This window comes from Cetorhinus maximus, chromosome 16 (assembly GCF_964194155.1).
Source record: "Cetorhinus maximus chromosome 16, sCetMax3.hap1.1, whole genome shotgun sequence".
NCBI classification, from domain to species: domain Eukaryota; kingdom Metazoa; phylum Chordata; class Chondrichthyes; order Lamniformes; family Cetorhinidae; genus Cetorhinus; species Cetorhinus maximus.
Window position 1 is genome coordinate 70140029 of NC_135894.1, and position 14269 is coordinate 70154297.

Sequence of the window (14269 nt, forward strand, 5' to 3'; positions counted from 1 at the left end):
TGAGACGGTAGCTGCTGCCAGTGCGACACCCACCCATGGCCTAGGATCAAAGCTGCATTTGAGACCACAGGTGAATGATGGTGAGTGGAGGGTTGCCAGTGGGTGGGGGTTTGGCAGCATTGGTAGGGATAGCTCTCAGATGGCACCCCTTCCTAATGCTGTGTCCCTCGATCAGGCAGCGAGTGCTCATTGAACGAAAGACCCCCCTGGGAGCTGCCAAGCAATCCTGCAGAGGTTTGCTCATATTCCCTGCATGGGTTAATACCAGCGGCGGTGGAATGTGGCCCTTAAGTGGCCATTAATTGGCCACTTACGGGTCTCAAATAGCAACGGGGTGGGAAGGCCATCCACAGGAGTTCCCGCCACAGACTTAATCAGGGTGGAAGTGGGAAAGTGATGGAGTCCCAACCTGCCACCCTCCTGCCTGATTAAATGTCCTGGCCACCAGATTTGCCACAGGAGGGTATTAAATTACACCCCAGGACTTGAACAGAACCTAGTTACACTTCAGTGCAGTACTGGGAGAAGTGAAATGGGTAGGGGAAGTGTTGCATCATTGGAGATATCTGAGGTGAACTAGTTAATTAGCAGCTGAGTTTTTGCTCTGCCAGATTTTATTTTGCATTGAATTGGAAAATATTGCCATGATTTTTAATTTCAAACCAAGTAAATGCAACAAAGAGACTGGGAAACAAATCTTCAAGAAGAGATTCAACTATAATTCTGTGAACTTCAGAGGAAAGTAGATCAGACGCTATGAAAAGTTGGTTGCTGATTCACTACCAGCCCATTTTGTATTGCTGGTGGACACCAATTTCACCCCCTCATCCTTCCAATAAGTCAGTAAACTGAGACTCTGCCTGCCTGTTCAGGTGAACATAAAAGATCCATAGTACTAAGTGATAAAGGGAGTCTAGCATGTCCCAGCAAACATTCTTCTGTCCGTCAACATCGCTTAAAAAAACAAATTAACAAACAGCTATGAAAAACCCAAAGTTGCTTCAGCAATCTTGGTCTGAAATCAAATTGCCTGGCCACTAAGATGAAACATCCCATGGGAACTCAGATTAAATGTGGGAGGCAGATAATATTAAATAGGTAAAGCTTAAGCAAAACAATTGATTGTTTAATTTACGTTTGCTTAGAACTTGAAAGCACCATAATTTCAACAGATGGGACGAGATTGGAAGGAAATATCACCAGTCCATATTACCCAAGCTACTACCCTCTAAAATGTAGTCGTACCTGGACATTTAAGGTATTACGTAGTTGGCTCTATGTTTGAAAAATTTGCTATGTTTGCACAAGTTAACTTGTTGGAATGTCAATACATATAAATATTCTGCTTAATTTGGTGCACAGTATCATCGACTAGTCACATAATTGATTAGTATTCTCCTCAAACTTTGATTAATGAAGATAGTCAACCTGTAAAAGTATAGTACTACATTAAAGTAACTACATTTTGCACTTCTGTTCTTCTTTTAACTGTAACAACAAATTTGAGATTGTCTTGCTATTAAAGGAAATACTTCAAGGGAAGTACAACGTTCCACCTTAGAACTCTGGTTAAATAGAAATCATACAAGGTGGTTGTGGAGAAAGCCATAATTTGCAGTAACACACCTTAAGAAGAAGATTGTATATGTGTAAAAATGATTTCAAATGATTTTCTCCGATACTATGGAACTGAAATGGGCCCTAACATGAGAGTAATAAAGCTATCCAGGTGCTAGGAGTTATCCTATACAACCAAAGGAAATACTTTTGAAAATAACAATTTTTGATTTTAAGGGCAGAATTTTCCATGCCTGTTGGCATCGGGCATGTTTGGCGGCCTGAGTGAACAATATGGCGAGTAGGCTAAAAATTGGTTTCACGACATCATGAAGCCAGTTTGCAATCATCCACTCCGCCTGTCAATGGCAGGTTGTGTTTCCCGCTGTCGGACATCGGGAACTTCATTGTAATACATCTGCATATCATTATAAGCCCATCCCACCCGCGCTGGATCATCCGAGCACAATCATGCTGACATGTTTCACAACTGTACATGAGCGACGTGCACCTGGCGAGCTCTACTTACCAGACCAGCCATAAGGCGCGGGTGGCTTTTCAACAGCTGCAGGGCTAGGGCTTGCTTGGGGAAAGGGGAGAAGTGACCTCAGGCAAGGGAAGAGGCTGCAGGGCGAACTCTGTAATGGGGAAGTGGGGTATCCCAGGGTGTGTGTGTGTCCACCTGTTGATCTCTGCAAGTGGCCTCAAGATGGTGAGGGCTGAGGAGGGAGATGGAGATGTGAGGGTGTGTGTGTGAGAGTGAATGATGATGTCCTTGCGCTGATAGTGAGTGAGATGCCAGTGAATGTGTGATGGGCCTGAATGTGAGAGTTTAGGGTGATGGCAGCACGGATGAGATCATTCATCCTCTTTCTGTATTGGATGGCCAACCTCTTCTGTACAACATTGGCACTGATTAACACTGCCACCGCCTACCAAGTCGGAGTAGTGAGATCGTTGGACCTCTTGCGGCCAAAGCGGGAGTAGAGGACATCACGGCAGGCATCCACGACGTCCAAAAGGCGTTCCAGGGATATGTCACTGAATCGGGGGCTGTAGTCTTCTTGCCTTTCGGGGCCATGCGTTCTGTGCAGCAGTCCTGGGCTGGAAGCACTGAGAGGTGTGCGTGCGGCTGCAATTTAAATATGGCATTCAATGTGAGGAAGTGGCGAGGTGACAGTGTGGGGGAAAATGAGAACCTGCCCGCTATTGAAAGGGCATGTCTCCCAGGAATGCACGGTTAATGAGGAGGAATTGGGATGATACAGCGTGAAAAGCCACTATTGCGGCTGACAGGTGAAACAGAGAGTAGTGGGTGTCTGGAATTCGCTGCCCAAGTTGGTGGTAGAAACAGAAACTTTAAACTCTTTTAAAAAGTACCTGGATCTGCACCTTAAGTGCTGTAAGCTGCAGGGCTATGGGCCGGGTGCAGGAAGGTGGGATTAGAAAGGGCACCTGGGTGTCCTCGGGCTGGCATGGACAAGATGGGCCGAATAGCCTCCTTCTGTGCTGTAACTTTTCTATGGTTCTATGGAAGCTTCTCCTCCCGCCAGCAGTGGGATTCGTGGCGGGCAGGAGTGTAAGATTTGGCGTGAGTCAAAAAATCTGTTTCCCGATGTCAGGAAATTAATTCAGAATCCTGCTCTCCCGACTTTCATGGCAGATTAAAGGTGATTTGAGTTTCCCGCTGATCCACGTCGGGAACAAAAGCATGAAGGGGAGGGGTGGAAGGTACAAATGGGGGGAATGAAAGATATGAAGGGGGGGGCGAATGGCAGGTATGAAGTGGGGGAGTGGAAGGTATGAGGGGAGATGGAAGGCACGAAGGGGTGATGGAAAGTATGAAGTTGGGGGGGTTGGTGGAGGGTTGGAAGGGGAGGTGGAATGTACGAAAAAGGGGTGGAAGGTACAAAGTGGAGGTGGAAGGTTGGAAGTGGGGGGGAAAGTACAAAGTGGGTGTGGAAGGTATGAAGTGGGGGACAGACGGTACAAGAGGGTGGGTTGGTGTTTTAGAGCGCAGGGTCTATGGATTCGACAGTGGGGCCCTGGAGGGGGGGGGGGTAATGATGGTAAGAGGGAACAGTGACAGTCAAAGGGGGATGTATGGTGGGACAGTAAGGGTTTGTGTTTGGCAGGTGTAGGTGTCATCAAGAGGGTCAAGGAGGGGAACAAGAAAGGTGGCACGGGTAATTGGGTGCGCAGGGTCAGGGTGGGCATGGGTATGGTAATGGGTATGGGCTCCAAGGGGAGGAAAGGCATGTGGAGCTGGATGCTGATAGGGTCCAGGGTAATGGAGGGAGGTTCAAGGGTGACAGAGGGGAGAGTAAAGGTCACATTGGGTGGGGCAATGGCATTGGGGGAAAGTTGGTGGGTGACAGGACGAGGGTAAAAGTTGGTGGAACGGGTTTAGTAGGAGACATGCACCATCTCTGGACCTGGGTCTCCAAGGCGGATATCACCCTTCCTATGGAGACTTCGATGCGCCTGCATGGCGGAGCCATGACATCAGAAAGAAAGCAGATGGACTCCTCCATCTCTCGCCCCAATCGGTCGACAGCCTGATGTTTCCCTACATCTCTCTTTGCATCTCCAGCATGTGTCCTAGGGCCAATTGCAGAGGCCCGTGATCTGACTTGGACTTTGCAGCCGGCTGGTCCCCAGCAGTCCTCGGCTCTCACTGCCTCAGCCTACTGTGGACACGTGTCCATGAAATGACTACCAGAGAGTGACCCCAAGCCTACTCTAGATCTATAACCCACTGATGTGTGAGTCTCTGTGCTGGTGAAGGGTGAAGGTGGATGTAGTGATGGTTCTGCAGGTGAGAAAGTGTCTTCTTCCTCCTCCGAGGTGATCTGTGGGCTGGGGCTTTCTTCTCTGGAGGATGCTGGCCTACCCCCTTCCTGCTGGTACATGGAATGAAGAAAAGAGAGAATGAGTGACTGCCTAAGCTGGTTAAAACATTCCACACATCACTCACAGCCATTGTCTGAATGTTGTCTCTGTATAATGGATGCTTCCTCACTGGTTTGTTGGGGGAGGCCAGCCTGGCCCTCAGTGCGGGCATAGTCTGCATGCTGCCCTGCCAGCTCTGCAGACTGCTGCTCAAATTGGGTGAGGTTCCACAGCTCTGGGATTCCACCTCCCATTTTCTCCTTCTCCTTCCTGTTGTGGGCTCTCTTCTCCTGCATAAAGACAGATGGATTGAGTGTGAGCACTGTGGATGAAAGGGCAGGTCAGTGGCTGATAATTCTGTGGCAAGTAACTCACCCGCTGACTCCCCAAAGCCATCTCCACCATCTACAAGGCACAAGTCAGGAATGTGATGAAATACTCCCTACATGCCTGGATGAGTGCAGTTCTAACAACACTCAAGAAGCTCTACACCATCCAGGACAAAGCAGCCCGCTTGATTGGTACCCTACCCACCAACTACAACATTCACTCCCTCCGCCACTGACGCACAGTAGCAGCAGTGTGTATCATCTACAAGGTGCACTGCAGTAACTCACCAAGGCTCCTTTGACAGCACCTTCCAAACCTGCAACATCTGCCAGCTAGAAGAACAAGGGCAGCAGATGCATGGGAACACCATCACCTGCAAGTTCTCCTCCAAGCCACTCACCATCCTGGCTTGGAAGTGCATCGCTGTCCCTTCACTGTTGCTGGGTCACAATCCAGAAACTCCCTCTCCATCAGCACTGTGGGTGTACCTACACCACATGAACTGTAGTTTAAGAAGGCAGCTCACCACCACCTTCTCAAGGGCAATTAGGGATGGGCAATAAATGCTGGCCCAGCCAGTGACACACACGTCCCATGAAAGAATACAAAAGAACTGTGCTAATATCTCATCTGCTAACAGTGTGTGACATCCCTGTGGACTCTAACCCTTAAACTTATGAGAGTGTGAGTTTGCAGTGTGCCCAAGTTTGACTTACGCTAGCAGAGTGGATGAGATCATTCATCCAATTCCTGCACTGCAGGGCAGTCCTCCTTTGAACCCCATGGGTGTTTACCACCCCGGCGGCCTCGTCTTAAACAGGAGGAGCCTTCTGCTCCCATCCCTCAGGAAGAGGACCTTCTGCCTTTCCTCGACCAACTGGAGGAAAATCTCCAGGGAAGCATAGCTGAACCATGGAGCCGGAGGCTGCTTCCTTCTCCTCGATATTCTTTCCCGGGCTCCATGGTCCTGGCCTTCAGTGAGTGAATGGCTATCCGGGTGCCGTTTAAATATGGTGCCCGGACATGACGGTGGGGTGGGCTACTTCCTGCCAACCCTGTCATGAGATTCAATGTGACCCTCGCGGCTGCATAATTAATGAACTGGACAGAGCAAGGTGGCTTGTGCTCACCCATCCTGCTCTCCAGTGGAAGTCATTCTGACCTCTGCTCCTGCCACCGGGCTTAGTCTCTGGAATGGAAAATTCTACCCGTTGTTTGGTTATTGAGAGGTTTTATTTATGTGGACAGAGTCTAGAAACTGAGACTTTGGTTTGAATTTTAAGGGGCGCTGTGGTCCCCACCCCACCAGCTAAAAGGTTGTGGTGAACTCACCAATGGCCCTGATGGCTGCCCCCCACCCCCTAGAAATTTAACGCGGGAAGCATCGTTAATTGCTTGAGGCACAAGACTTTTGCCCTAATCTCAGTAAGAGGCCTCACCCTAGAGAGCTGTTGGCCAATTGGATGCCTGGCAGCTCCACTGGGAGTGTTGGTCACTGCTGGGACTTCAGGCAGTCCCACTGCGCTGAGGAACCAGGTAAATCTGGGGTCAGGGATTTCACCAATGCCTGCCAACGTGTCCCAACGAGTGGCGATGGGATCTGCATTGATAAGCCTGGGGGAAGGGTTAAAAGGGGGGATGTCCTTGGGTGGGGAAGGGGTACCAAGAAATGGGCCCAGGGGACCTGCAAAGAAGGACCCCTCCACCTTTGCCGGATAATAGCATGAACAGCTGCTAGCCTTCTTATATTGCGTGGGCCTCCAGTCGCCATGAGTAAAATATTGGTAGTAGCAGGATGAGGCCCTTTAAGGCCCTCAATAGGCCAAAGAGTGGGCAAGAAGCCCTTGCAGTCCGCAGACAGATCGAGGCAGACGGGTAGGCAGCAGAAAGGCCACCCGCTGGATTTTACGTGTCTCCCTGCCTTCAAACTCTCCAGCAGAGGAGCGTGAAATCCAGCTTTTTGACACTAGAAAGCAAACAAAGAATAGATCCGATGCGGCTGCTCAAAATTGTAAGAGGTTTGATAAACAGGGAGAAAGACTTGCATTTATATCGTATATTTCACAAACTCAGGACATCCCAAAGTGCTTTTCGGTCAATGAACTTTTGAAGTGTAGTTACTGTGTGGGTAAAACCAGAAAAACCATTTTCTTGGTCATTGAAATGATAATTATAAGAGGACATAAAGTTAAGATGATCATCACAAGAGTAAAGACAAATATAAAAAGTTTTTTTTACACACTTTGTTAGGACATGGAATGCTCTATGTAAATTAATTGTGGAGACAGAATCCATAATTAGCCTGGAATGTGTGGTTGTAATGACGGCAATATTGTCTGTATCAAACTGACAGAAACTTCTGGCATCCACACGTGGGGCGGGATTTTACAGCCCCGCCCACCGCCGAGATCTTCTGGTCCCGCCGAATGTCAATGGACTTTTGGCTGGGCTGCCAAATCTCCCGTGGTGGGTCCCACCATGACAGAGCTGGAAAACCCAGTCCTGGGCTGCTAAATGTGGAAACCTGGAAGCTGCTGTCAGTGATTCCCTGCTCGCTCCTCCACATTCTGCATTGCTGCAGTCTGCACAGATGGAATCAACACAGAATCAGATATTTGCCAAGAACTCCAACTTTTTATTCACAATTAGCACTTCAAAAACCATTTAAAATATTGGCCCATAACTTCCGCACCCCGGGGTGTCATACCCTGGGAGTACCCCAAAGTTCCGCCCCCCCATCCCCCCATCACCCCCTCCCCCCCCCCACAAATCACACTCTGGAAGTCCACACGTAAGGATTGCAAGGCAATTGTCCAAGAAGTTCAAACTTCCGTTGGGCAATTACCCTGCACTGGCAATCATCCGACACTCCGATTTAAATCAGTCGTTGGGTAGTTCCGACTGTCTTATAGGAATAGTTATGCAGGAAAGGTTAGAAGAATTAAAACCACTTCTAACTCTTGGGTAATTACAGCACCGACACCCCCCTGACCACCACCAACACCTCCCCCACCACCCCACTGGACCCAACGACTACCACCCCACCCAAACCCCCACTGGACCCCTCAGACTACCCTCCCAACTGCCATGGGACCCACCACCGATACCCCTCCTGACCTCCACAGGAACTCCCCCGACTGCCCCCACCCAAATGCCTAGACTGCCACCCGCCACAACTGCCACCTCACCCCAGTGACCACTGCCCACCCCTCAACTGCCTTCCCGACCTCCTGACAACCCCCCACCCACCTGACTGCCTTTCCTGCCCTTCCTTCTGCTGCCCCATTTTCTGGCTAGCCTCACCTGATCCCTCCCAACCAGCCCCTCTGACCATCCGACACCACCCCACCCCCAACGACCACAAAACCTCCCCCAACCATCTGACCCTCCCCCACCAACCACCGTCTTTGCTTCCCTCTCCCGATCATCCTTCCCCCACTCCGACCCGTCCTACCATCCCCAACCATCCTACCCACCCCGACCATCCTACACCCCCAACAAACCTAACCACCCCACCCGACCATCCTGCCCGTCCCACCCATCCCCCCGTCCTACCCACTCACCTTATACACTTACATGCTCCCTGGCTCCTCAAAGTGGCTGAACCTTTAAACTTACCTGCTCTATGGTAGCTCATGCCGTAAAAAAAGGGGCGTGCCTTCCTTTCGCCCGAATCTCCTCCACTCGACTGAGATGATCCCTGGATAGCTACACTACACTTTTCTCACCCAGGCCGAGTCGGAAGGTCGAATGAGGAAGATGCGGCTGCATTTTAGTGTAAGTAAATACGAGCCAAGTGGCAATCCGACTATGATTGCCTCTCCACGGAGGCTATGGCCTATTAAGACTTATTGAATGAAGTGTAACAGAGTCTCCAACACCGTATTAACTCATATTTACAGCGGAACAATCTCTTTGGCCCTGAATAGCAAAGTTTATAAATGTGGCATACCACTCCCTCAGAATAAAATATTGGGCCATAACTTCCAATAGTGGGAAAGTGTTGGCCCGCAGGAATTAGAAGAAATAAATACATTCTTACTTGGTCTTGAAAATGACGCTGCCCCTTCCGTTTGCCGGAGCTGCTTGGGGCCTGCATCGGAAGGCTCCTAGCAAACCCAAGTGAAAGGCAGCTCCGGCAGATTCAAGGTGGCCACGCCCCCTTATGTACTGCATTTGCTGTCGTAAAGCTGGTAAGTTTAAAGAGCCAGGGAAATTGACAGGCCAGGGGGGAAGATAAGTGTCTAAAGAAAGCAGATAGGGGGTGGGGAAGGGGGGGTTCAGTTGGAGGTCCCACTGTGGGGGCGGCGGGGCTTTGGAAATCTGTGGAGGGTGGTGGGGAGGCAGTCGGAAGTCCATAAGGAATTGAAGTGGGGTTTGAAGGGGTCCGAGGGGAAGGCGGAAGGGGGAACAAGGTTGGGGGGGTTGTTGGAGGTCAGGGTGTTGGGGGATCGGAGGGACGGGGAGTTGGGGGATCAGAGATCACGGGGTAGGGGATTGGAGGTCAGGAAGGTGGGGATTGAAGGTCGGGGTTGGGGGATCAGAAGTTGGGCGTTGGAGGGGTGGGGGTTGGGTGGGTTGGCGGGCTGGGGATTGGGTGGGTTGAGGGGTGGGGGAGCCCCTTGGGGGAGGGGGGAATCAGGGGCTTTGGGGGAGTCCTGTGGGGTTGGTCTAGATCTTTACAATAGGTACCCAGAAGCTAGAAGAGGTTTTAATTCTAACTTTTTCTAGTTAACTATTGGCATAACACTGATGGAAACGTTCGAAGTTTGTGGTTTAAGCCACGTTTTCGGATGATTCCCAGCACAGCACAATTGTCCAGAGGAAGTGCGCACTTCTGGGCAATTGCTGTGCTACCCCTTACCTGGGAATTTCCCAGAGGGATTCCCCTGCGCATTTTGGGGTATTCCCCCAAATCCTATGCTGGGGAGCTTGGATGTTACAGCCTATAAAATTCCATGGGCAGAATTTTGCCCTTGGCATGCGGGATTGGCAGGGGCAGTCGGGAAGCCAACCACCACCAATGAAGGCCCACCCAGTGTGATATGCGAGCTGCAGCACTCAGCGCTGCCTGTGCGGGTGAGGGGAGGAGGGCGAGCAGGCCTAGCACGAACTTTGCGCATGCACGCGAGAGAGCGCTGAATAATCTCCCTGAGGAATGGAGCTGCCTCAGGGAGTTGAAGAGGTATTTAAAAAAATAATGAAGAGCAGGGAAATGTAATGAAACATGTCCCCTCATGTGACTCTGTCACATGGGCAGGGACATGTTTTCAATTAAAAAATAATTTGTTTGTATTTGCTTTTGAAAACTTCATCCTGCCCATGGATGAGGGGTTTCCAAAAAAATGCAAAGGCCGCTTGGCCTTTTTGCCTGCCCGCCAACCATTGGTTGAGCAGGCTGTAAAAAATTAACGTCAATTGATAACTTAATGGCCTTAATAGGCCTTTTAATTGCAGGCAGGCGCGCTGCCAGCTCCGGCATGTGCGACTGCGTGTTGACGTCGGCACGCTCGGCCAACATCGTGCGTCATTTCACGCTCGGTCGGGTCGGGCACGCGCCCACCAGCCGAGCTAAAAATCCTGGCCCATGATTTCTAAAATAAAAAATATTTTAATTAATTTTTTTCAACATTTGTTTATGGTTATTCAGCTTCTGCCTTAATCCCATTTAGCTCTTTCAGGCAAATGGCACTGACATGAAGGGCCAAATTATTTTTTTCTCTGCTGTGAAATTCTGTGATCCTATTTGGCAATGGAATCCAGATGATAAGACTGGGCCCTTATCAACTGAAACCCAGCTCCAAAGGAAAATGTTGTCTCGGACTTTGAAAATTGGCAAAGTTATTTACTAAAGGTGACCATACTGCACCTCTCCTGAGGGGCAATGCTGTTGCAAAGGTTTATTTGTTTGGACAGTAGTTTCAGAAAAGTTGCCACAGGAATTTTTTTTTTGCGATTCAAGGCTTTAGTTCACCTGATATCTGACTTGAAGAATAAACTGAAAAATCAAGATTTCTGTGAGGGCATGTGGAGGCTAGAAACACCATAAGGGTCAATTTCCTCACCACTTATGACACACTTACAGAAATAACATGGGAATCTTTCTTGGAGAGGAAACTCATGGGACTGAATTCCCCCCTCCACCCCCACCCCGGTTGGGGGGGTGGGGGAGGTTGATGGACAGGTGCGTGCGGGCGCGCTTCTGATCGGCGCCCCTGATCGGAGGCACAGCGCCATTTTACGTGGGTGGGCCAATTAAGGCCCGCCCAGCGTGACGTCCGCAGGGAAGTGCTATGTGCTCCCTGTGCGGGTGGGGGAGAATGCCTAAAATCGAGAGTGCACTCTTTTGCGCGTGCACACGAAAGAGCACACTCACCTCCCTGAGGCTAAGTGCTGCCTCAGGAAGATCACCTGTACTTTCAAAAATATTAAAAATAGAAAAAAGAAATTTCCCTTACATGTCCCCTCATGTGACAATGTCACATGAGTCGGGACATGTTCATAATTTCCAAAAAAAACTTTATTAACATTTTTAAAACCCTACATGAGGTCCACTAATTACTTTAATTGATCTGTCCTTGGCCTCAATTGGCCTGAAAATTTAAATGGGGCATGGTGACGTCGGGAGTTCCGCCCGACATCACCACACGTCATTTTACACGCCGGTGAACGGGCCCCGCTCCCGCTCACCGACGGTAAAACCCAGTCCCATGGAATTCATTTCTGCTTGATTTTTGCTTTAAGCCCTTTTTTCCCCATTTCTTTGTGTTTCTGGAGCCCTCCCATGTTATGCAAGGTACACTTGAGTTCAAATGGTGCAGTGGGGTATCCAGACAGATCTGACTGTCATTGCAGTTAATGTAACATCTGGAAAAAAGTACAGCCATGTTTTGGCTGGATCACTAAATGGACTATTCACCTCACTGAGAAAGGACTCTCCCAGGGTGAAAGTGGTGAGACTTTGGAGGCTGGTTGAAGGAAAATATTCCAGCAAAAGCTTGATAACAAATGGTGCTTATACATTTCTATGACGCACCATGTCCTGAACTTATAGTTGGAGGTTCAAAATGAAAATAGTGGATAAGACAAATATAAATTAAAAAGGAGCTCTAGTATCCCAAAAGTTACTTTGACGAACATTGTGTTGTGTGTTTATCAGACATCCCGGCCTTCTTTTGGACTAGCATTGAAATTTCATAACTACACTGTGAAGGAAAAGGGACTTGAAAGATGTGATCATGGCTGGTGGAAAATAAATGAAAAAATGTAAGAATTGGAATTTTTATTGTTTCTTGTATTGCATCTTCGTAAAAAAGTTATCATTTAGTGTATTTTATTTTGCTCTTTTCCATTGCCATTTATTATGCAGTGATAACTCATCAGCAAAAAGCATTAGATGTTATAAGAAATATGTTATGAAACCACTTGATAGCAGGACATTTGTAGACCCGTTGGTGATGATATAAGTGTCCTGAATTTGGGAGGAGAGATTGCAGTGGACCTGCAAAAACTGCTGGAAAAACTACCACAGATAGAATCAGAATGAGCCAAAATCGTCCAGATGCATTCACATTGTGATGGTAGAGGGGTCAATGGGTAGAACATAAACAAGGCTTATGTTTATGGGCCTTTTATTTGTTGAATAAAAAAAAGCTTTGCCTGTTTCAAAATCAAAAATTGTGTACTTTGATGTGGATGAAGTCATTTTCCTCAGGTTATCTGAACTAGCCCAAATTATTTAGGTTCTCTCAGTTAAGGTGGCAGCAGACCCTCTTGTTCACAAAAACCCGAACAAGGTACTGAATAAATATTTATTATTTTGAGGAGGAGATGATACTTTGTTAATCAAAACATGTTTTTCTCAGTCTGAGATCCAGCTCCAATATTCATCAGAATATTGAAAAATATTGGTCTGTTCAACATCGTAATTGTATGATATTCTTTTCATTTAGGTACTGTGGTTATCAAATAGATCACCAGACAGTGTTCCACATAGCTAATTTCCTGGTCAATATCATGTTCCAGTGCAGTGGAAAACAATCAGACAAGGCATTTCTAGCAGAGTACAGCACTTACAACATCAGCCAACGTAAGGATCTTTGTATTCATTATTTTAAATACGTTTGTGTACTTCTTGCAACTGTAGAATTACTGAATGGTTGCTCACTGTATCTGACTGAGCAAAGCTAAGAATGTCAGGAACTGCAAACATGGTAGCATGGTAGAATAAGAATTAGGCTCCTATTTAACCCAATGGCCATGCATTACATTGGGGCTCTGTGTCGCTTGAGTTTTTCTATGACATTTGCAAGTTATTTTTACCAGTTTCTACTTAGATTTCCAAATGGAATGTCTCTTGTTATCGGTGTGGAGAGAAAAGTGAAATGGGATTTTGTTAGCCTTTTATCCTACTGACCATACATGACATTATAATGGGGGGTATAATTATCTGTTGTACCATCATGTCTACTGTGAAAGAAAGAAGGAAGCCAGAGATGGAAATGAAATGGTCTTATTAATTGCAGAGGTGCCAACATTGAAAGTGTAGACATTTAATGTCTTGGGTAAATAAGTTCGTTGGCCAACCGAACTCTAACTGCACGCTTTCCTATGTTCTCATCAATTGCTGCTTGCAATCAATAACGAGGAGATTCCAATGTAAGAATAAACAGTGATGGTTCATTGAGACATAGGCCAGAGCACCAGATCATACGTGCTCACTCAGAAACCTCTAGAACTAGACTTACAGTTCCCAGTTGTCCTTGCTGTACAGTGATTTGTCAATGCTGTCACATAATCAGTACATTTGCATTCTCTTAAAGGTACAGGGCACCTCACTTTACCACATCCCTCCCACTTTACTTAAAAGTATAGCTAACAAACTTAAAACACATTAACTATTTACACATTAATTATTAACAGGTCAATTCTCTCAGGAGGCTTTCTTTGATGGGTTGAGCGTCGTAGCCCAACAACCTCGGCTAGTGTCTCTGAGACCTCCTTTTCAGGGGCTAGCTGCCCACTAGGTCCCTGAGTGGGTACTGGCAGGTTGGACTCTCCGACTCCCTCGGGCTCCGCAGGCCCCACTGACACTTCCGAGTCACGTGACCTTTCCTCTACCTGTGGAGCTGACTCACAGATGACTGCATTTCGCCTTGTGGAATTGGCGTTCTTTGGCAGAGATGATCCATGCATTGTTGAATTACTCAGCCATTTACCATTATACTATAGGAGGGGGGATCCAGTTACAGCGCTGAACTCATCCAGCAACCAATTTGGCTCATTGCCAAAGTTCTTTGTGAGGACCGCATCTCCTACTGTAAAAGTTCTTTCATGCCCATGTCTGGCTTAGTGCGTCAGCATGTGCGATTTGAGTACCTGATCGATGAACAAAAGTGTATCTATAGGCAGCTAATATGAGCACCCATCTCCTTATGTGAACAGATGCAATGGGGGGTATCGACTTGTCTTTGCCAAATAATCCCAGCAG

General features: G+C 47.9%; 1 protein-coding gene across 1 annotated transcript in view; it reads left to right on the forward strand.

Annotated features, from left to right (window-relative positions):
• tmprss7 (transmembrane serine protease 7) overlaps nt 1-14269 on the forward strand; it is a 60104-nt gene that overhangs the window by 8847 nt on the left and 36988 nt on the right. Inside the window, exons 3-5 of the mRNA XM_078560016.1 lie at nt 1146-1258; nt 11939-12045; nt 12732-12868. Coding sequence (XP_078416142.1) covers nt 1146-1258; nt 11939-12045; nt 12732-12868 — 357 coding nt within the window. The remainder of the gene's footprint in view (nt 1-1145; nt 1259-11938; nt 12046-12731; nt 12869-14269) is intronic.